Genomic DNA, 25,012 nt, shown 5'->3' with positions numbered 1-25,012 from the left:
ATTAATTAAGAGGACTGACATGGGGCAAAGGGTTGTTCGGATTTAATATTAATGGATATTTACTTTCCTCCGAAAAAAGCCAGGAAAGACCACTTAAAGAGTTGGCATTGCTCCTGAAAAAAAATCAGTTGTCCTTTCCTAATGTACCAATCCTACTGATGGGCGACTTTGGCACAAATATTTCTCCTGGTCAGTTAAAGAATGATCTCCAAAGTACAAAGAAAATGCTTTGAATATTCCTTGCCAGGTCCTGTCAGGCGAATGGGGAAACAGGATTGGAAGACAATTAGGCACCCTGCTACATAGCCATAATATGACTGTGATAGATGGCAGGTGACCAAACAGACCAGCCATCGTTTGATAATGGGAGGGTGACTTTATTAAAAGATTATGTTATAATCTCATAGGAGAACTTTGGGTTGGTTAAGGATTTAGTAATAGGCAGTCCACTGGGTAGCGACCGTAAACCATTGTACTTTCACTGTTTTGTGGAGCCTATTTAAGAGACCTTTGATATAATAGTCAGCCTATCTACTGTAGATATGAGCAGAGATTAGTGTGTTCCACAAAACTAAAACTCCATACTATAACTGGTATGATGGAGTTGTTGAATTCACAGTCTAATCTTCCATCCCATCAGATAGTTCAGGATTTTGAGAAGCTTATTGACTCCATAAGCAAAGTGACGGGCTTGGTGCTTAAATAGGGGCTTAGTTAGGAAGGACTAATTTAGCTCTGACAAGGCAAGGGCAGAGTCAAATCTTAAAAAGAAACTAAGAGAGGTGCACACAATAGGTGGGGCTAATATGGAGTGCATAATCAAAAAACACAGGAACCTTTTTAGGAAAGAACTACAACAAACAAGATGGAGGAAAAAATAAAGTGTTTGGATAAAGGCAGTAGTCTCCCTTGGAACCAGAAGCCTCAAGGGCTTTTGGCGAATTACTAATAATATACTTGGACTACTAACAAAAACCTCTGCAGCACCATTTCCTGAAGAAATCTGGGTCAGGTATATATCTGATCTGCACAAGGTAAAAGAAGGAGAAAGATATGTTTTTGGACCCATGCAGTCGGGGTCTTCAGAGAAGGGGGTGGTAGAGAGTATCCCACTTCTCTCCGTAAGAAGTATCAAAGTAATAATAAAAGCTTGGAAAAGATCCAGAGCCCAAGGGCCTGATGGTTTCCCTTCAGATATAATTAAACTTAATCCTGGCTTGGGGGGCCAGGCCCTGGCTCCACTGTTTGGGACAAAGAACATCAGGCAGGATATGCCTGAATCCTGGAAAGGAAGCATTACAATTCATCTAAATTTTAAATCTCATATCGACCTTCAGGAAATGTGTCCCAAGCCTTTTGCTGGTGCTTTACATAGACTGTATCTAGCCTTGGGGCATAAGTCTGTTCAAGTCTGAAGACAGACGTATAATGCTAGTACTGTGAATCTGTTATTAAATGGGTGCGAAGTTATGACAGCCAAAAACAGTAAACGTTCACAGACCATAGAAACTAATATCTGGAGAAGATGAGGCTAGGGTGTGGGCCTTACCAACATATTATTTAAATACAAACAGTGGATCCTTATTTATTGGGCTGGTCTTTTAAAATCAAAAGTGGGCTCTCTAAGGTATATTACAAAAATGTATTTTGCAGGAGGGTTGCTAATTTTCAAGATATAAGGTCCTCTCTGAATTGAGTATGGAATGAACCTCTTAACATGTCCGTATCCCAGCAGAAACAAGCATTAACTCTTTTGATAAAAGAGTGCTCCATGAATAGTGATATGGCAGATGTAAGAAATAGAGTGAATCTGCAACATCAAATGGAGGCAGACTATAGTGGGAAAATCCAGCCTTATTTGTGTGACATAAAAAGTAGAAATGTGAGGAGGTGGGCCGTGGAGGTCAGGCGGGGCTAGGTCCCAGCCTTCATTAAGTGGAAAGGGGCTAGACAGGTCGGGATGGACAATGACATTTGCCCCTACTGACAATCTGCCATACGGTCTTTTCCACATATAATCATCTTTTGTGCTTGCTTTGATAAGATAAGACGAAGCTTGTTACTCCTGTTTTTAGAATTTTATAAGTGTGTCATATTAATAATCTAATGGCAGTAACTTTAAAATGCAATATTTTGACTATGTGTTGAGTTTTAGGAAAAATTGTGTCTGTAGTCAGTGAAAGGTTAGCTACCCTGACTAACCTATAGCATAGGATCTGGTAACTGCCTTTTGCATTCATTGATTGTCCTCTTGTTTGCACAAAAATTTATGCTGTAATTGTATTTTGCACAAAAAATATCAGTATTGTGGCACATTTATTTTTTCTTTGTTACCTGTGTATTCGTTAGGATAACTTTAGAATATGGCCTTTTTGAAATGTTTTTGTTTTTCATTTCTGTTTTCTCTATTATTGTACTGTATTTATTTTCTGTGATGGTATGGGTCTATCCTTTACAGTAAAAACTTAAGACCCGTCCTTGCCCTGTTTAAACTGTGTTGTACACTTTATTAACTGCATTTTGCAAGACGGGCAAGGGATAATGGGCCACATGTACAAAGGTTTTTAGTGGTTGCAAACTGTCCGATTTGCAGAATTGGGCTGTTTGCGACTGATAAAAACCATTTAGGGGTGTACCAACGCTATTTAGCGATACGATAACCAATTACCAAATCACAAAATAGTGTTTGCGATTCGGTATTAGGAAGGGGGTCCCTCCATAATAGCTACTCACAGGGGGATGTATGAATGTTTTGCACCCAGAATGTGGTCACAAAACATTCACAGTTTACCACCAACTTCAAGTTGGTAGTAAGCCATTGGGAAATGGGAAGGGGTCTCTTGGGGACCCCTTCCCCTTGGTGAATGTAGACCCAAACATTTTTTAAGAGCAGGCAATGAGCCCACAGACCACTTTTCATTTTTGTTTTTGTAAATGAATCCTGTTTTCCTTGAGGAAAACAGGCTGCATTTTTACAAAAATGCTTTTTTTAAAAAGCAGTCACAGACATGGTGGTCTGCTGACATCAGCAGGCCACCATCCCTGTGATTTCAGGCCATTCCCAATGGGTCGCAGATTGCGACCTACCTCATGGATATTGATGAGGAAGGCCCATTTGCGACTCACTGGGAATCACTAACTGTGTCTGAGACACAATAGTACATCACTCTTTGAGACGTCCTAATTGTGAACTGCAAATATTCACAATTAGGAAGTCGCAAACAGAATTCTTAGGTCATGTGGCCCACTGTCACTACAACAAAGATCTGAGGTATGTTTTTGCCTTGCTATAATTGTATTTAGCACGTTATTAAGTTCATTCTGCATAACAGGCATGCTATAGTGCCCTATATGTGGCCACTTTTTGCGGTATACAGGGAGTGCAGAATTATTAGGCAAGTTGTATTTTTGAGGATTAATTTTATTATTGAACAACAACCATGTTCTCAATGAACCCAAAAAACTCATTAATATCAAAGCTGAATATTTTTGGAAGTAGTTTTTAGTTTGTTTTTAGTTTTAGCTATGTTAGGGGGATATCTGTGTGTGCAGGTGACTATTACTGTGCATAATTATTAGTCAACTTAACAAAAAAAAAATATATACCCATTTCAATTATTTATTATTACCAGTGAAACCAATATAACATCTCAACATTCACAAATATACATTTCTGACATTCAAAAACAAAACAAAAACAAATCAGTGACCAATATAGCCACCTTTCTTTGCAAGGACACTCAAAAGCCTGCCATCCATGGATTCTGTCAGTGTTTTGATCTGTTCACCATCAACATTGCGTGCAGCAGCAACCACAGCCTCCCAGACACTGTTCAGAGAGGTGTACTGTTTTCCCTCCTTGTAAATCTCACATTTGATGATGGACCACAGGTTCTCAATGGGGTTCAGATCAGGTGAACAAGGAGGCCATGTCATTAGATTTCCTTCTTTTATACCCTTTCTTGCCAGCTACGCTGTGGAGTACTTGGACGCGTGTGATGGAGCATTGTCCTGCATGAAAATCATGTTTTTCTTGAAGGATGCAGACTTCTTCCTGTACCACTGCTTGAAGAAGGTGTCTTCCAGGAACTGGCAGTAGGACTGGGAGTTGAGCTTGACTCCATCCTCAACCCGAAAAGGCCCCACAAGCTCATCTTTGATGATACCAGCCCAAACCAGTACTCCACCTCCACCTTGCTGGCGTCTGAGTCGGACTGGAGCTCTCTGCCCTTTACCAATCCAGCCATGGGCCCATCCATCTGGCCCATCAAGACTCACTCTCATTTCATCAGTCCATAAAACCTTAGAAAAATCAGTCTTGAGATATTTATTGGCCCAGTCTTGACGTTTCAGCTTGTGTGTCTTGTTCAGTGGTGGTCATCTTTCAGCCTTTCTTACCTTGGCCATGTCTCTGAGTATTGCACACCTTGTGCTTTTGGGCACTCCAGTGATGTTGCAGCTCTGAAATATGGCCAAACTGGTGGCAAGTGGCATCGTGGCAGCTGCACGCTTGACTTTTCTCATTTCATGGGCAGTTATTTTGCGCCTTGGTTTTTCCACACGCTTCTTGCGACCCTGTTGACTATTTTGAATGAAACGCTTGATTGTTCGATGATCACGCTTCAGAAGCTTTGCAATTTTAAGAGTGCTGCATCCCTCTGCAAGATATCTCACTATTTTTGACTTTTCTGAGCCTGTCAAGTCCTTCTTTTGACCCATTTTGCCAAAGGAAAGGAAGTTGCCTAATAATTATGCACACCTGATATAGGGTGTTGATGTCATTAGACCACACCCCTTCTCATTACAGAGATGCACATCACCTAATATGCTTAATTGGTAGTAGGCTTTCGAGCCTATACAGCTTGGAGTAAGACAACATGCATAAAGAGGATGATGTGGTCAAAATACTCATTTGCCTAATAATTCTGCACTCCCTGTATGTACTTAGGATAATAATAGATGTTTGTTGACTGGTGATTTTATGAATTTTGCCGTATTTTAATTTTAAGGTAATAAAGCATGGCTGGTATTGCCTTATTGGCATGATATCAAACTAAATAATAAAAAAACTAAACTATAACTAGCGCACCAATGCAATTTCCAAAAGCAGAAGTAAGATAGGCCAGTCTGTCAACGCACTCTCCACAGGGCTCAGTGTACAAACTGATCGTGCAAGTGCATTTAGAATATATATTGGAAGTGGAAAATATATACAAAAAAGAGACTCCATAAAGTGCATCTTGCTCTCTATCAACAAACGGTGAAACATTAACACCAGTATTTTTGTTCCAAACCACGTATTGCTTATTTTATGTCATTTTCGAAGAACTCAAACCTTTCTCCTGGATAATTCCAGAGGGCACTTCCTTTGCATTGAACACCTCATAGACAGCTAGGTGAGCGCTACTATAATCTCTCTTGATGTGTTTACACTGCAGGTGGCACACTCAGGCACTGCTTCCCACTGTTCACTGAACTGAACCTCGCCTGCTATGCAATATTTGTATGTGCTTTAGGATCTTGGTATTACCATCATTTGTAGGTTTTAGTCAGTGATGTCACTTCTTGCAATGTCACCAGTGATGTCATTGGGGCTCTCATCCTGTGATGCCATGTGCAGGGTGGTCAAGGAATGGGTGATATCACTTTAACTACCCCTAGCATATTGGTGAATCGACGCCCATGCTTCATTCATGCCTCAAATCTAACTTGGCACTTTTGTAGCTAATCCAAATTCTAAGTCACTGGTTTAATTTTATAGTTCGTTGCACTAAAACATCTTTTTTCAATCGGGTAGAAAGCTGATGCCGTGAAAACAAGCACTTTTACCGGCTGTATGGGCGAGACCTTCCTGGATGGCAAGCCAATTGGACTGTGGAATTACAGGGACCGAGAAGGTGACTGCAAAGGATGCGCTGTGAGGTTGGTGCAACTTTCCTGGCGCCTCTTTTTGATGCATCTTAAAATATACTTGTAAAGTAATTGTGACATTTTCATCACTGGACTTTGAAAAAGAATACCGGATGAATCGTGCACAGAGGTTATTTTCTCTTTTTGTATAAACTATTATGGGAACACTTGCTCTCAGATACAGTTTACAAGCCAAGGACCACCAAAAGTGTGTTTCCACATTGGTAGTTTATATAGCATAAACTTAGCTGAGGAGAAACAGAGAGCGGTGCATTGTTACATTTTCGTACTACACAATTATATTACACTTCACATAACTAAATGTACATGTCACGTATTACTTCACATTTTAGGCACAGGGAAATTAAGTTTTATACTCACAAAACGTACTGCAGGAAATCTAGGTTGGAGTGTCACGGAACAGTAAAACGGTAGAGGACCCCAACTGTAACTTCTAGGATTTTATGCCTCTGTTGTCGAGGTACTGTGATTCCCCTAACAGGGAACCAGATGCACCCCTGGCACCAGATTTTCGAATAGCAAGGTAATTAATCTTCAAGGTTAAATCAGTGGAGGTTCTCTGGAGTAGAGACTCAGCTGTTCAGTACAACACACACCACTTAATAAATGGCCGTGAGGGAGTGAGTTTGCTTTAAAAAAAGAAAATAAAACACTTTATTACATGAAAAACTAACAATTGTTCACTAATTAAAAAATAAATACAAACTTGCAGGTTGAAACGCATAAGCCTACACTCTCTAAAGAGCCTCACCACAACCTCTAGGTATTGAGTACTAGGGGGAGTCACGTAGGTTCCATCTAAATGTTCCCCTGAATGCCTAAGCTGCAGGCACATCTAATGGGCTACAGACTTGCACACATAAAACATGGCAAATGCATTAACAAAAAGGCAAGCCTACTGACTTTTTTCAAGGTGAACCATATAATTCAATAGAACAAAAACCCTTGACAATAATGTATTTCAGCATTGTAAACTTTTCAAATGTACCTAGACATATGCACTGACATTAACTTTCATTTTATACCAACAGTATGCAAAATCTTAACTTTCCGTTGTATATCCTGAAACAATACTGCAATAAAACTGTGAACATTTTAGCCCTCATTGTGGGTGTCCCAGTGAATGGGCTGAATTATTCCCACCCTCAGAGTCCCTCATATCCGAGGTACTTGTAATTTCAGAGATGTGGAAATTCTGTGCCATTATGAGTTGAATCCTGAAAGTCACAAGAGAAATGAGGAATTACCAGAGGAATCAGTACCGTATTTTCCGGCGTATAAGACGACTGGGCGTATAAGACGACCCCCTACTTTCCCTGTTAAAATATAGGGTTTGGGCCGTATACCAGCTTATAAAACGACCCCCGGGGTATAAGACGACCCCCGACTTTTGAGAAGATTTTCATGGGTTAAAAAGTCGTCTTATACGCCGGAAAATACGGTAATTACAAGTCTGATCACCCCATAATTCCTCAATTCGGGCCACAGTCCCACCAGAGATTTTGGATGGTTTTAGCAGAAGAAACTCTGGGTGAAAGATATGAGACCTGTAGTGTTCTGACAGATCTCATATTTCTGGAGGGTTGAGTAACTGCTGTTACCATTCCTTTCAGAATGAAGAAGCTGCTTAGAATAGGGGCCTTTGTGCTAGCGTTTTCAATCAACCGCAGAGAAGTTAACAAAAAAGATATATACCACATAGAGCCTCCGTTCTAGGAGTGTTTACCTTTGAAGACAAATATTTCTAAGCTCCCTCATATAGAGCCTCAGGAGAATTGTGGTCACACAAAGAAAGATTGCCTCTGGGGCTCCGAAGGGCCTGTGCTCTCCTGGCAGCCCCCTCAGCCTTCAACCACCCAGTAAATCATGAAAATCATCATAGCACCCTAGAGGATTTTGAGGCACTCCTTTACCCACAGACTCACTTCTTTTCTGAATCAGCAACTCTGGTAAATTATTCCTTTTTCTTTGATGTTTTTGTTTACTTTAAAACACAAGATCATGCTTACTTGTTTGTTTCTTGAATGTAGGTGCTCTTGCCCCATGTTGGACACCTACAAACAGGGTGCTGTGGAAGTCTATCCTCACATAGACAGGAAAATTGTCCACTTGGCTGGAGCACTCTTCTCCATGCCAGTGGAATAGCCAGCCACCACGTCTGCCTTTTCCTGTCTGTAGTTTCCAGGTTCCACACAGCAGGCTCCACAGAATCCTGTGCCCACACAGACTCTCCTCATCAACATGGAACTCACTTTCCTGATGACAAGCATTAGCTGGTATAGCTCCCCCTCCCTATCTGGGGGAATGTTTTTCTTAAGGTGAAAATAATTTTGTTCTTGGCATCTCCCCAGAACAGGCACATGGTGCAAAAACATGTGACCACTCTCAAGCAGTTAGATCTGTCATCTACAGTACCTCACCTATAACCCAGGAACATTTAGATTTATGTATAACACAACTTTAATCTTCTGTTGCTGGACCCACAGCCCAGTGGTCCTTTGAGGGAATAATTAAGAACATCAGAATGCAGCACAGCCTTTTTGGTCCCAAAGGACCTGAGATGGATCACACACAAGGAGCAGGAACACTTGAGGTTTTCTGTGGGCACTTTTGGGTGGTTTGTTGCTCCTTGCTCATAGGGGCATGCTCTACCCACAAGAAGTGATTGCTTAGGGCCTCCTGGCCTCTGATGTTTTTGGATGTTTCTGGAGCTTTGTCTTCAACCACTCTTCCTGCATTCTTTCACTCCACACCTTCCCAGGGCAATTCCATTCAGGACAAAAGTAATGGGATACCGACTTTTTTAGGGTTCCAGCAAGTTCTTGCACTACTTCCCACCACAGGGTTGGACAAGCCATTGTCACTCACTCTGGAGACAAAGTCCACAGAGACCTAAGGAGTCCAATCCTGGAGTCATCTCCAGGCAGGGGTTAAATCATAAAGTAGAGACTCTATGATAAAATATTGGCTACAAAATTATTGTGACCCAAACATTTTGTCAAAAAATATTGTTAGCAAAAAAGTCTTCATTTACTTGTATAGGAATGACATATAACATTATGACACTAATATCGTGTTAGGGAATATCAACAAAAACAAAGTATGAATATTGTTTTTTTAAATAAATGTAAAATAATTATAAATACAGATTAACAAACATTCTAAAACATATTTCTATCCAGAAAAAAATAATTTGCTATCCCATCTCAATGTTATTAAACAGTAAGGTCAGTGCTGAACTTTGGTAGAGTTACATATACTATTCCCACTCCATTTTAATCAACAATTTGGAAAGTGGTAGACTCTAGAGGAGTTAGATTTACTCTCCATGTGCCAATCTGAATTGGAAAGTTTTGTACACTGAAAGGGAGTAAGATTTACTATTCTCATTCAACAACAGTAGGGAAAGTGTTAGACGTCTGAGGGATTAGATTTACTATTCTCACTCCAATCTACGCAAGAGTAGGGAAAGTGTTGGACTCCAGAGGAGTTAGAATTACTATTCTCACACTAGTCTAAGCAACAGTAGGGGAAGTGTTGGATTCTGGAAAGTTTACATTCACTATTCTCACTCCATTCTAAACAACAGCACAGAAAGTGGATTACATTTATAATCACCACTCCAATCTCTGCACAGTTAGGGAAAGTGTTGTATTCCAGAGGTGTTATATTTACTGTTCTCACTCCAGTCTATGGAACAGGGTGAAAAGTATTGGACTCTGGAGGGATTACGTTTCTTATTCCCACTCCAGTCTAAGCAATTTCTCTCTGTGAGAAACTGGGCTGTTGGTTGAGGGCAGTATGAGCCCTTCTCAAGCAACAGCCACAATCCTTGTCAGAGTGAACTTCAAAAAGTCACTAAATTATTCTGTACATAACCGTCTTAAAGTTTGGTACAAATGTAGTCGGGCTTCACTCAGAGGCAATGTTTAAAGTATGTATGCAGCTCTCATACAGCAATAAAGTGAAAATAAAACACGAAAAAATGTGACACTAACTTAGAAAATCAAGAGTAAAATGTAATTATTTATTTGACACCAAATGACAAAAGCCCAATCAGTAGAACCAGAGTTATGAATTTCTAAAGACATTAGTGCAACCTAGTCCCTAAAAGATCAAAGTACCAACCATGAATATTTAGTCCAGCAAGAACAGGGCAAAGTCGAAAGATAAGGCCAACCACAATGGAACATAGTTTGGATAAAGGAGTGTATTGAATCCAGACTCACCTTAACTTCTAAGGAAAATGTCTGAGAAGGTAAAGTTCATCTTGGCAAGGCAGCTGGCGGTGTCTGATGAAGAGCCACTAAACAGTATTTGCTGCTGTTGAGAGGAACGTAGCGGGAGCTACCACAAAATTCAGGTCAGCTGGTGATGCATCTCGAGTGGATCGGCGAGGAGGTAGGTTCCAATCTCCCCTCAGTTCTCAGAGCACTTTTTTGGTAGAAAATAACCAATTTGGTGATTTTGACTTGGATGGACACATTTAACATCATATTCAAGAGTCCAGGACTGGGGAGGAACCACCTAGAGGGTCAGGACTCACTTCAGGCTGGGTTCAGGTGTACTCTAAAAGTTGTTGGTGCATTTTGTGTCCTGGTAGCTCTGAACAGGAGGTTAGCGAACTAGCCCATTGAGTCAATCTGGTGGTCTTGGGTTCAAGAAGAACAGAAGGCCTCAGGCTGAAAAGCAGTCCTCTGGTTTCAGACACCAGCGCAGTTCTCTTGGATCAGCAGGGCAGTCCTCGAAAGCACACAGCAGGCAGCAGGACAATCCCATGAGAGTCCTCTACAGATCCAGAAGTAAACTGAAGAGTGGGTCTGAAGGTCCTTGTGCCAGCTTTGAAGTGGAAGAAACTTCTAGAGTGTTCCGCCCACTGATGGTCCTGGAATTTCCTGCCTCCCTGCCCAGGTTCAAAAGAGGCTGGGGTCATAAAAGGCTAGTGTGAAGTTCTTTGTGTGGGTACTGAGGCAATTTCTTTCAAATGTAAGTAGGGCTGTTGACAGCTCTGCCCCTTCCAACCTGCCAGGATGTGCCATCCTGCAAACATCTAATCCCCTATGTGTTAATGTCTGGGTGGAATACAGAAAGGCCAACTAAACAAAATCATGTGACCCAGAATACAGGCTAAAGGCACCAAATAGTTAGGACAAGAACATGCCAACTTTATGAAAGTGACATTTTCATAATTGTGACGTAGAATCCAACCTTATAATTAAAGAGGGTTGTGCCCTGCCCTATGGGCTGACCAGGGCCTACCTTAGAGGTGACATATGTAATAAAAAGGATGTTTTGGGCTTAGCACAAAGTTTATTTTATCAAGTCAAATTGACTGTTTAAATCTGCAAAAAGGGAGAAATGCAGGCCTGAGACATATTTTAAGGAGCTATGTGAGTGGGTGGTACAGTATGTGCTTCAGGCCCACTGGTAGCATTTAATTTACCGGCCCTAAGTATATAGTATATCACTTTACTAGGAACCTATAAGTAAATTTAGGTGTGAATTAATTTGACCATGTTTTAGGGAGTGAGCACAAGCACTTTAGCACTTGTTAGCATTGGCAAAGTGCACAGAATTCTATGACCAACAAAAATAAATTCAGCAGGGACGAGGCAAGAGGTTTGAGGGAAGACCGTCCTAAGGCTGACTGGTGTAACAAACTGGGGGAACTCGTTAGACTTCGGATGGGTGACGTGTACTATTTACTCTTGGGTCTATGCAACAATAAGGCAAGTGCTGGGCTTCAGAGAGGTTAGATTTGCTATACTCTCTCTATCTATGCCACAGCAGGGAAAGTGTTGGACTCCAGCGGGGATACATTTACTACTCACCTCTAGTGTTACCAACAGTACAAACAATATAGGATTTTGGAGGGACTGCATATACCATCCCATCTCCTAATCATTTTGTATAAAATGTATTTGCATTTAAAATATAGGAAAATTAAGTTCATATTACAAATTATAATTACATATCATAGATCACTACAAAATTAACAAATACATAACACAACATTGAATAAATTAAAATTAAATGTACTTCCAAGTAAAACAGGAAACACCACAAAAATTGTTTACATAATAAATATCACCTAATTATTTCTTTAAATAATACTTTAACAAAATGTTTTTAAACAATTACACACAATAATATAAATAATATGCATAGCATTTCCAACATTAACCAAAAACATAAATAATTATCAATCAATCAATTAAACATTATTAACTATTCATTTACCAAATACTATATTATCAGCACCTCCCCACCCTATTCCACAAAAAGCTTAACAACCCACTTCTAAAATATACACTACTAACAAAATTATAAACATTTACATATACTGTAAAAAAATAGAATAATAACAAAAGAAAACAATTAACATAATTAGTATTCAATTACATAATTACTAATTAAAATGAATTAGCATTCAAATAAAATTATTTATACTTTAATTACCTCCCCACCCTATTCCCCACAAAACCAACAACCTACTGCTAATTAAAAAAAAAACAATTTACAAACGTAATTATCAATTAAATAATTAATAACAAATATTTTGCATTAATTTAATATTATTAATAAGTTAAACAACTTCCCACCCTTGTGTTGTGTTAATTACATTTCATAATTGTAGTTGTTCCATGGGTGTGGCATGGGCATTCCCATGCATCCACCCATATAATATGACACAATCCCAGATTTACGGAAATCTGTAGACTCAGTATTGCGCCAAAATGGTACGCCACACTGGCCATGCCATAAAAAGAAGACATATGTTTATTTCTCCTTGTTACTTTGTCTTTCTGTGCATGATATACTCTACATCACACATAAAAAGAGGAAATACTCAAAGGATTTTATGTATACAAGGAATGCCTATAAATCCTCTAAATATCGATTCCTTAATGTTACTAAACCCATTTAAAGATTCTGAAAACCTTTTATGAATCGTTAAATGGATTTAGTACATTGTGTTTCAGCAGTCATAGTCCTTCAGACTTACCAAACCTAAGGGTTTGCAACCATTAAAATACCTTGAACATGAGGCCATATGTGTTTTTTTCTCCCAAACGATCCTCTCGCTGAGTAGTAAGTGACAACAGACAGCCATTCCACCATTTGGGGACATTTTGGAAGCATACAGTGATTGCTAGATGTAGTGATTCCTTTTTTAGGTCATTCCTTTGAAACGAAAGTTCTGCTCAACACACAGCAATTCCCAAATAGTGGTTTCCAAACGTCTTCCAAAACTGTATATTCCATAAGCAAATAGTAGTCTAACCGTTTTCCATTTGCTTTCTGTATGTTTCCTCTTCTTCTTTAACAGGGTAGCATGCGTGTCTTTGGTAAGTCCAACACACACACTGGAGTTTTGAATGATAGTACATTTTCACACATTGCCTAGGACTCACAATTTTCGATGCATACCTTTTTTCCAGCCAATTTCTTCAGCTCATTGGAAAGAAATGAAACTAGTGGAATTGTGGAAAGAAAGACAGTAAAAGAACGTATGCTCGTCGTTTGATGTGTAAATTGATCATTTATTGTCCTACTCATACAGTGAAAAATAATGACTTTATCATGCACCACGGATTTTCTAAATTCTCAATCCTCTAATAAAGGATGGGCATGCACAGCGAGCCCACTCTGAAAGCCTTTCGATGCTTCTGAGCATGGATTTTTGTACATGCCGATGACTGATGTAGCTGTGCACCTAAAAGAAATATAGTGACTCCTCAGTACCTTGTCCCACAAGTCCCCTCTCAAACTAAAATTTGAAATGTTGATAAATCTCCCTGAAACTCCTGTTCCTACCTATATGGCTAATATGCGCATGATGTGTAACTAGTATTCATATGCTCAGTGTGTGATGTACTTTTTATTACTATTGGTGATTGTGGGGAGGGACCTTGTTGGCCCTCCCCTCCCATAATAATAGTGATAAATAACATCCTACATTCTGTGCATCTGCATATGTGGTTTAGAACATGGCACTCTTTCAGGTTTATTTGCTTTAAAAGGGATATATCATCAAAACTACGATGCGAGGTGTTAAATCTGTGCAGTATGATAAACTCATATCGAAGAGGCCCTGTGACTGTTAGGAGAATTGCTTCCATGTGTAAAGTAATAGCAACATGCAATGTGTGAGTCCGTAAACCACATTTTTCCCATGTCCATTTCACTCTACTGTGGTGGTAAACTGCAATTTGACTTTTGCCTTGTAGGAATAAATGACTGACTGTGCAATTATTAGTACAGGTGTTCTAAATAACGTGTTAAAGCGTTAAAAATGTATTCACTGTCATGGTATAAACTTTTATATTTGGTAAATTTTCCATTTATTCAAGCAGTGCGTTTACAGATTTCAAACAAAAGTAGAAGGATTCACGTGTTAATAGATAGATGCCTCTTTAAGTTTTTATTAGTTTTTGCATGAGTGTCATAATCAAAGACTGAAGCTTAGACTCAGACGTGACAGCAGATTTTATCTCCTGCCCAACTTTTGTACATAAATCTATTATGTAATTTCCTGTTTTTGCAGCCCACAGGTCTCAGACAGCGAGGGCACGGTTCAGTTTGATGGAGAGGGGTATGCCTTGGTCAGTCGTCCTGTACGCTGGAATCCCAACATTTCCACCATCATGTTTAAATTTAAGACGTTTTCGTCAAGTTCGTTGCTGATGTACCTTGCCACTCACGATCTGGTAAGTGCTGTTAAGAATCTTAGCCATGTGTCTATGATTTTGTATGGTTTAATGAACTTGTCTTCGGTACAAATGGACAACTTTCATCAGTCCCACAAACGTGTATGATTCAAGAGCTACTATAATTAGCACAATGCCACAGCGTATGCGATTATGTGCAGCCTGTAAGGGGAACTCCAGGATCATAATAGTAAGTTGTGTTACACAATCGTAGGGTCATATTTATAAGCCCCTAGCGCCACCATTTGCCACATTAGCATCATTTTTTTAATGCTAATGTTGCCCGACATGGCCAAAATCCTCGTGCCATATTTACAAAGCGGTGCAATGCATGCATTGCGCCACTTTGTAATTCTTTGCGCTACATTAGGCCTGCACCAGGCATAATGTATGCAAAGGGGTGTTCCTGTTCCCTCATTAGGTGGGCCAAAGAAATGGCACAAGGAAATCTAACAGATTTCTTTGCGTCATTTTTATGGCACTTTTAACGCCTGCTCAAATCAGGCGTAAAAAGGGGGCTTCCATTATAATGGGCCCCTACGTACTCTGCAGGAGTACCGCCAATGTTTTTGCACTACTCTTGCAGAGAACATCAATAGCATCAATAAAAATGATGCTATTGTCCCTTACCCTTCGCCATGGTGCACTGTATTTTGAATTGAATACGGCGCACACAGGGTGGTGATAGGGGGCACTAAGGGGCGCAAGGAAAGTGGATCTGCACTAGGTGCAGCACCACTTTTCTTAAATATGCCCTGTACTTTACAGGGTAATGTTCTTCAAAAAGTGATGGAGTGTGCTGCTCTAAGGCTAAACTGATGGCCTTCCAGCCTCTGGTATGAGCCCAGATGGCTCTTAGTGCAGCCTAGTAGTCACCAGCTCTATCCCCTCACACAGTGGCTGGTAGAAGAGGTCTTGTCTCTCTACATCCTGACGAATGCCCCTTCTTCCACTGTAAAATGTTTAGGCTACGGCCTAGATGGCTCAATAACATTTCCTGATCCCACAGGCTGGGCCTTATTTTGAAATATGAAATATTTTAGAGGTAGGAAGATGCTCTTTAGTGGTCCTCACGACCAAATGCAAAAGATTACCACCTTCTCCCCTAAAAAAGTGCCCTTTATAGTGATCCAGAACATCCCTAGAAGACAGTGCAATTAACTACTGCACATCACAGTGGGAGAGTGAAGTGTCTTTCAGATGCCTATGAACAAAACCTTTCAGAAATAGCCTTACTGACAAAGTTGAAAAGTCTACACTGCCTATGATTTGATCTGAATATTGTGTACATTGCTCCCTTCATAGAGAAGCAACAAGTTGCAAAATGTTGTACCTGTTCGCAAATTGATAGTTGCAAGTCTTTTTGTGCTCCAAAGTTATGCCTACTTAAAAAAAAAAAAAAAAAATCTGTTTACATTTTGATTAGTTCAATCTTTCCTTATGGGGTAATTTCGACTTTCAGTTCATGAAAGCTTGAAAAGCTTTCCATGAAATATAGAAAAATGAGCATCCATAGAGCCTACATTTGAATGATGTATTTTTAAACAGCAGTGGTCAATGAAAGTACAAGAAAGATTGGCCAACTAAATACCTAGTGAGCAAGCATGACACCATGCCTCCAAGATAACCTTTAACTCAGGAGGTTCTTGTCTGCTGCAATAGTCTAGAATGAACATTTTCTACTGGGGTGTTTATTAAGCCCACAAGGGTATACTTAGCAAAGACACACATTAAACACCAAACCACTAAGAGTTGTAATGGATTTCTTTTATGTTTTATAAATTATTTAGAAAAATGTACTATTCTTTTAAAATGTAGGATAACAGATCTGTATATGGAAAATAAGTAAAGCATGGCTTTTAACCAAAAGTAAAGGTAATTGTTGGTTTTGGTCCTTTTGCAGTGTTCCCCCAAGCTTTTTGGCTTCCTCCTGCTATTTTTCTGACCTTCGTTTTGTTGGTTTTAGGGCTCTGGGTGCTTTACCACTGCTAATCAGTGCCAAAGTGCATGTGCTCTTTCCTCTAAACAAGGTATAATTGATTTACACCTGTTTGGAATATTTTTTTAACTTGTAAGGCTCATGTAAAGTGGTATACCAGATCCCCAAGGCTTGTAAATTAAAATCCGCTAGTGGCTTGCAGCACTGACTGTGCCTCCAACAGAAGTAGCCTTTCAAACCTGTCTCAGGCATATTACTGCAGTGCCTGTGTGTGCAACTTACTGCAACTTCGACTTGGCATTTAACATTTAAAACAACTTTCCAAGCATTAAAGTGCCCTTTTATTACACATAGGTCACCCTAATAATTTACCTGTATTTGGACGCTCTTTAGGCCGATGAATCTTTTGACTAAGTGGGACTCTCGGTACCCTTAATCAGTCAATTTCATTAAATCAATAATCAATAACGAACATAAGCAATACCTTGATCCACATAACACTTAACAATGAATCCAGAATACATTCTCGGCGAACCCTGACCTTTCAGTCAGGAATAACCACACCAGTTTATTCGAAGTTAGTGAATTTATTTCCCTATATTAACAAAGCTAGCACAATATAGATGTGTCTCAACACCAAATGATAAACATAAATGAACATTAATAGCTGTCCATAGCGGCGAAACAAGTGCAATCTATGTAGCATTTGAATAACAAGGCATTCGATAATAGCAATACAAATCACTAATACGATAATCTATAATGAACTAATTGCATACATTTAGTCAGCATAACAAGGTCTCAAATTGCATCGTGCAACAAAAGGAATCCTCATCTAACCTCAAATTAGCATCGGCATGTGGGGCTTCATGCGAAAACAATTTAGCTACATTATTTTGGAAAAAACTGCTAGCTAGGTATCTTATCAAAAATCAGCAGTTGGTTACCTAAGAGAAACACAATGCAATTTTACAATTTCCTTTCATATTTACCAATTACGATCAGCATTCAAGGAAGTCTTCGTCTCGCAGGTACCGTTTTCTCGATCAGCATGGGACGGGGCAAAGGGGCAAGGTGGACGGGGCAATTGCCTCGCGGCGGCAAGGTAAAACTACTACTTCATGCAAGGGATCAGAGTTAAAGTCTCTAGGGCAAGAATTATTTAAAGTCTCTTTCTCTCGATTAGAGAAAGCATCAAAGTCTCTTTCAAAATGGCGTCACAGCAAAGTGGGCCATAATAGCTGCAAAGTCTACAAAATGGCGGGATGTCCAATAATGGCTGCAAAAGGCCCCTTTCTTCTCGTGCACCTGGTTTAAATAGACAACAGTTCAAATCCAGTAGGGTCTTCCATTGGAGGGTTCATAGGTTAGCTTCAAATTGTCCAATCAAAAACGACAGTTCTCAAGCTTTTACTTAAGCATACATTATCCTTGGAGATGGGTACGCAAGTTGCAACATTTTATACCAATTAACTCACTTTCAGAGCTTCCATTGTCCGCACGTGCAGATTGACCTTGGAGTAAAGAGAAAATATGCCAGGCTGGCACAAAACCTTAAGATAAGCATGTGAACGATCTCCGTGGAAAAGTACAGCTTCAAGCAAAAATACACGTTTAATAGCACATTGGAAAAATACGAGCATCTAAACCGTGAGACCAGGCAACTAGGCCGAAGCCTCCGCTAAAGTTATGCTAAGCTAAAACATTTCAAACAAGCAAATCGTAGCACACGTTTATGATTATGTTGGATTAATGCAATTCTAATACATCACATTATATAAAGCACGCTTATAAATGTTGGCAAACTACTCTGAGGGCACATTTTGTCCCCGTACAATCTTTATTAGTTCGGTTAAAGTCACACATGATTATTGTAGCACTACGTTTATGCGTTAATAAATGTAAAACCTTAATTTTCTGCTTCATCAATCCCTCCTCTGATGACTACTTGTCATCACACCAAACCATGCCCACAAATTTTATTCCATTAAAATTCTGTCAGTTCTCTTTTCCTTTTAATTCCCCTAGTTTTCGCTTTGTATTCTTCTGCCATTCTTTTCATAATTTTCTCTTCCTTTCTTCTCTTAATTCTTTCCATAATCATTATTATTCCCCTTTTTATTCCCCAAATTCCAAATATGCAAATCAATACTATTAAAATTCCCTGTATTATTTTTAGCAATATTCCATTCCAAATTCCACCAATCCAATTTCCCACTGAAGCAAGTCCTTTTCCAACCTTCTCCCACACTCCTGGTTCTTTCAATTCCTTCAAATCTGCACTCTCTTTTGTTAGATTAGCAAGCATAGTTTTAATCTTCACACTATTGTCTGGAATATACGTACAACAGTGTCATGCACCAAGCATTTTGCAAACGCCGCCATCCTTTGCTAAAAGAATGTCTAAAGCAAGCCTATTTTGAAGAGTCATAGCTCTTTCCGCTGCAAGTTCAGCATCTATCAGGATTATAGCACCTGAAAACTTTGTCAACATGTTATCCACTATAGTAGACAACTTTCGTATTTTGATGGAATTCAACACAACTCCCAACGAAGGAATCATGGCTCCAAATATATCTCCTACCACAGCAGCTGCGGTCTCTCTTTTCTGGATACGATGGGATCCAGATGTCTTTTGAATCATCGATAGGTCATCCAGTTGATAAACCTTTGGGAACACTATACCCAAATAACATCTCCCCCACCATCCCTTTGGAAGACGATAATAGGCATTATACCCACAAATGTAATATACACCTGGAATGACAGGGTCAAGTCCGTTCATCATGAATGTCCATTTGGCCTTAAAGATAAACGTATGTTTACACTCACTCGCTTCTACAAAAATATTGTCATAATAAGATTCACCTCGATATATACAAAATTTCCCTACATGCCAAGCATCTAAAGCTATTCTCCCTCGTGTCTTTATTGCGGCAAAATCATAATTATCTACTGAAGTCCTCTTATGTAGCTCTTTTTCTAATTTCGCATTCATTTGTGCCCTTCTATCATCTGTGCGATCTAAAAAGCTTATTTCTACTGCAGAGAGCGAGCAGGTAAGGTTTTCCCTATGAGCGTGAGCCGTTTCAAAAGGTTGCATTGGCTCGAAAAATTCCCTCATTATTTTAGCATCCCAATCTTTAGCAATCTGGCTTAGCTGCGCTATTATAGGAACATATGCAAAGGTAACATCATAATTTGAGTAAAAATACTGTATGTTAGTTTGACCATAAAATCTAGACATTACTATACTACATGTAATCCCGTATGTAAGAGGCATGTGGTGATATGTCACCCCTTCCTTTACTGATGTCGGTATCTGTGTACACACATAACAATCTTTCGCATCCATAGTCTCAACATATTCTGTTAGCAAGCGATAGAAAACATTATATGAAAGTTCTTTCTTATCGTGCAAGAGTCTCTCATCCAATTCTAGTCTTTTCAATGCGGTTAGTTCAGTGACAGTAACAGGAGCAAAAGTAGAAGCATAAATTTTCTCATTCTCACCCTTTCCATGCATTCCAAGCACAATTGCCATTATTATTAGTACACATGCAATTATCAAGCCTATACACGCATATTTACAATATTTCTTTCTACTGTTTTGCGTCATGATCTGTATAGAATCAGAGAGCTGGAAGCACCTATAAAGAAACTATTTAGCAATTTAGTTACAAAGCTGAACGAGCGCAATGTTCACACAGTTTTCTTCAAGAGGCCAGTCACTTATCGGTTAGCAGCATTTGTCTCAATTCGGCAATAACTCAGTCTTTTATCAGTTTAGCAAGTCTCATACGGTTTAGCAATGTCTCAGCTGGTTGTTTGTATCACGTTGGATTGTAGCAAGCAATATCATTTATTACCCTTTCAATCGACAGAGTCCATAAAACTTTTCTTTTCTATTGGTATCTCTTCTTCTTCGTTCTCGAGGCTAAGAGATACAAACTCGTCAGTCCAATCGTCATTGGCTACATATGCCCATTCTGGACCGGAATATCTCCTGTTTGGTATCCTTTTCCTTTTCAATTTTGCTTCTCTTTTCGATTCTGCCTCACTGGTACTTTCCTCTTTGGCCAAGTCTTTTCCTTCACTTGAGGATGGTACCACGACAATCACTTCCTTTCTTTTCTCTTTCACTTTCGGCCTTTCTCCGTCGTTCAAACTTTCTTTAGTCCTTTCTTTTATTGGTGATATACTTAGTCTTCTCTTTGCACCGTGTCCATTTGATGGACCTGCGATCTTTTCTGTGGGAGCTTGAACTTTTCGTTCTGTTCTGCCTTGTCCCCTCCTTCTGGGGAATCAATTACGTTCTCCTTTTCTTTTTCTGTATCGTCTGCTTCTGGGAAAGCCCTCCTCTGATCAGGCTCTCCTGCTTTTTCACCTCTTTCGAGCCCTTCGTCACCGTTACTTTCGTCAGCCTCTTTATCACTTTCAGCTGCTTCAGGCTCTTTGTCACCTTCAGCTGCTTCAGGCTCTTTGCTACCCTCTGCTGCTTCAGGATCTTTGTCACCTTCAGCTGCTTCGTCACTGTCTGAACTTTCTCCTTGGTCTTCCCCAAGTGAGTCTGCTTCGTCCCCAGAGAATATTTCTCTCTCCTCCGTTCCTGCCTGTTCGCTTTCAGTTCGGTTTTGCTCTGTCTCAGCACTCAGCACTGTTTTATCAGGCACTGGCAGTTTTAGCGCTTCAACTTCCTCATCTGTGGGACACAACACTTTCTTTGTGTGACTGGCGTGAATCCAGTTGGGAACCCCTGCACACTTCACAGCGGTAGTTGTCGTCAGGATCACTTGGAAAGGGCCTTTCCAACGGGGTTCCAAACACGACTTTCTCACGTGCTTCTTTACCACGACCCAGTCACCTGCTTTCAGTGCGTGTCCTGGACCTTGGATCGGTGGCAAGGTGGTCGCTTCCACCTGGTGAGAGAAAGAGCGAACCACGTCAGCCAGACCCTTGCAGTAGTCTAACACCATATCATCTGTAATATTCAAAAGCGCGTTTGCGGGAACTGCCGGAAGTCTCATAGCCCTGCCCATGAGAATTTCGTGCGGAGACAATCCAGTCTTTCTATCAGGGGTGTTTCTCATTGACATTAGCACCAAGGGCAATGCATCAGGCCATTTCAAATTTGTTGATGCACATATTTTCGCCATTCTTGATTTCAGTGTACCATTCATTTGCTCCACCAGTCCTGAGGCTTCAGGGCGATAGCTACAATGCAGTTTTTGCTCAATGTTCAGCGCTTCGCAAAGTAACTTTATCACCTCGTTATTGAAGTGACTTCCCCTATCTGATTCCAAAGAGATCGGGAATCCGAAACGTAGTATCAACTCCCTCAACAATAGCTTTGCAACTGTAAGGCTGTCATTTCTACGTGTGGGGTATGCCTCAATCCAGTGACTAAAAATGCACACAATCACCAACACATACTTCAATCCTCCATGCACAGGCATCTCAATGAAGTCCATCTGCATTCGACTAAACGGGCCACTGGCTCTACCAATGTGGCTCGCGTTCACAACTGTTCCCTTTCCTGGGTTCATCTGCTGGCAAGTGACACATCGATGGCAAACTGCTTCTGCAGCTTGACGAAATCTGGGGTTAAACCAATCAGTTTTGAACAATCTTATCATGGCATCTCTCCCCAGGTGAGCTTGCCCATGATAGAACCGCGCAAGCTGTGATAAGAGACTATCTGGCAAAACAAATTTTCCCTCATTTGAAACCCATAACTCATCTGGTCTCTTTATACATTGTGATTTAATCCAGGAATCTCTTTCATCCTCCCTGACGTTATTCTGTAATGCTTTTAATTCATCTATTGTATCTACGACCTTCAAGGCAAATGCTTCAGCTGGTTCGAGTTCTGGCTCACTTATTGAATTCCATTCGTCCCTGAGTAATATACAGTTCAAGGCACAAAATCTTGCGACTTGATCCGCATATGCATTTCCCAGAGAAACATAGTCCTGTCCTTTTGTATGAGCACTACACTTTACCACTGCAACTTCGGCTGGCATTTGAATGGCGTGTAACAATTCCCTTATTCTCTCCCCGTTCTTCACTGGGGATCCTGAAGAAGTCAGGAAACCTCTCTGTGACCACAGTTGTCCAAAGTCATGCACAATCCCAAACCCATACTGACTATCAGTGTAAATGGTGACTTTCATCAATGTAGACAGTTGACATGCTCTTGTAAGGGCTACAAGTTCTGCTACTTGTGCAGAATAGACTCCTTGAAGCCACCCCGCTTCCAAGACACCTGTTACAGTACATACAGCATATCCTGCTTTCAACATTCCCATCCCATCTCTTAGACATGAACCATCAACAAAAACAATTTGGTCATTTTCATCAAGCTTAGTATCCTTAATGTCAGGTCGAGGTTTTGTGCAAAATTCAGTCACCTGAAGGCAGTCATGCTCGACGTCTTCAGCGTTCTCAACTTCAGCATTTTCACCAGGAAGCAAGGTTGCTGGATTCAACGTAGTGCACCTTTTCAGCTGCACATTCGGTGAGCCCAGAATTACCGTTTCATACCTTGTGAGCCTTGCTCCAGTCATGTGTTGCGTTCGGGAGCGGGTCAAAAGTATCTCAACTGAGTGAGGGACCATGACTGTTACTGGGTGTCCCATCACTATTCCTTCACTCTGAGTGAGGCTGATACCAACTGCTGCTACGGCGCGCAAACACCCTGGAAGTGCTGCTGCAACCGGATCCAAAGTAGCCGAAAAATACGCTACTGGTCTGTTTATGCCACCGTGGGCTTGAGTCAAGACAGACAAAGAACATGCATCACGTTCATGACAAAACAATGTGAAAGGCTTTGTGTAATCAGGCATACCTAAAGCTGGAGCCCTACACATGCATTCTTTCAGTTCAACAAAAGCATCCATCTCATCTCCTTTCAGCTCAATTTGATCCAAGGCATCCTTCTGGGTCAGCTTCAGTAAAGGCTTTGCTAGAGTTGAATAGTTGGGAATCCACTGGCGACAGTAGCCCACCATTCCCAAAAACTTCCTCACCTCCCTCCTTGTCCTTGGTGGACTCATTTGAAGTACGCTTGTTATTCTTTCCTTCATTATTCTCCGTGACCCTTTCTCTATTTGGTGACCCAAGTATTTCACTTTCTTCTGACAGAACTGCAACTTGGAAGGAGACACCTTGTGTCCATTCCTTCCCAAATGGTTCAACAGAGCAATGGTATCAGCTGTGCAGCCACTTTCTGTCTTTGATGCAATCAGTAAGTCATCAATGTACTGTACTAGGGTTGACTCAAATGGCAATTCTAACGCTTCCAAGTCTTTCTTTAGAATCTGATTGAAAATTGATGGTGACTCAGAAAACCCTTGAGGAATTCGACACCAACTGTAGACTCTGTCTAAGAATTTGAAACAAAAGAGAAATTGGCTGTCCTCATGAAGAGGCACCGAAAAGAATGCTTGTGACAAGTCGATGACTGAGAACCACTCGGCATCGCAAGGGACTTGAAACATTATCACAGCTGGATTCGGTACTACAGGGCAGCATTTGACTATGATGTCATTTATTTTCCTCAAGTCCTGCACGAGTCGGACCTTTCCACTCGGCTTTATTAGTCCCATGATTGGTGAATTACATGGACTGCTTAACACTTCTTTCAGTACTCCCTGTTTTACGAACTCGTCAATTAGTTGGGCGACTTTCATGAGGGTGTCTTGTGCCATGTGGTATTGTGGGGTCTGGGGAAAGGTTACATTGGGTTTTACTGTCACTTTCACTGGTTCCACTCCTTTCATCAATCCCACCTCTTTCCCTGTCATATCCCACACTTCCTTTCCGACTGTCTCCCGTAATTCAGCTGGAATATCTTCTTCAGTTATCATCGGGAAAAGACAAATCAGAGGATAGTCTTCATCGACAGTTTCCATCTCATCCCCCTCTACACTGTCTTCTTCTTCCCCATCACTGCTCGTCTGAATTTTGATTCCCTCGTTCGAACACATAATCGAACATCCCAATTTGCACAATAGGTCTCTCCCTAATAGTGCTATCGGGCTTGAGTCACATACCACAAATTTGTGTAACCCTTGATAGTTGCCAGTGCTGACTGGTACCGGATCTGTTATTGGGTTTGTCAGGTGCCTGTTTGCTACTCCCACCACTTGAACTGTACTCCCTGAGAGTGGCAAATTTGGTACTTCACTGCTCTTAACTGTTGAACGTGTGGCTCCCGTGTCAACCAAGAATGAGACACGATGACCCATTACTCTTCCCTCTACGTACGGACCCTTTTGATCAACTTCCAAGGATGCTGCAAGCACACAATTTCCTTCCTCTCCTGAACTTTCACTCTCCCATACATTGTTTATTCCACTCTCACTGTGTAATGGGAACTGTTGTACGGTGCCATTTGTACTCATTACCTGACCCGAGACCTGTGGAGGAA

The 25,012-nt window shown here is 40.6% G+C and overlaps 1 protein-coding gene across 7 annotated transcripts in view; it reads left to right on the top strand.

Annotated features, from left to right (window-relative positions):
- LAMA2 (laminin subunit alpha 2) overlaps positions 1–25,012 on the top strand; it is a 3,379,260-nt gene that overhangs the window by 3,134,020 nt on the left and 220,228 nt on the right. For all 7 annotated transcript variants that reach the window (XM_069234829.1, XM_069234828.1, XM_069234823.1 and 4 more), the window contains 2 exons: positions 5,798–5,922; positions 14,480–14,642. In XM_069234829.1, the coding sequence (XP_069090930.1) occupies positions 5,798–5,922; positions 14,480–14,642 (288 nt within the window). The remainder of the gene's footprint in view (positions 1–5,797; positions 5,923–14,479; positions 14,643–25,012) is intronic.

The sequence above is a fragment of the Pleurodeles waltl genome, chromosome 5 (genome assembly GCF_031143425.1).
Source record: "Pleurodeles waltl isolate 20211129_DDA chromosome 5, aPleWal1.hap1.20221129, whole genome shotgun sequence".
Taxonomy (NCBI): Eukaryota; Metazoa; Chordata; class Amphibia; order Caudata; family Salamandridae; genus Pleurodeles; species Pleurodeles waltl.
Note: the sequence above shows the minus strand (reverse complement) of the source record. Positions and strands in the feature narration are given on the sequence as shown.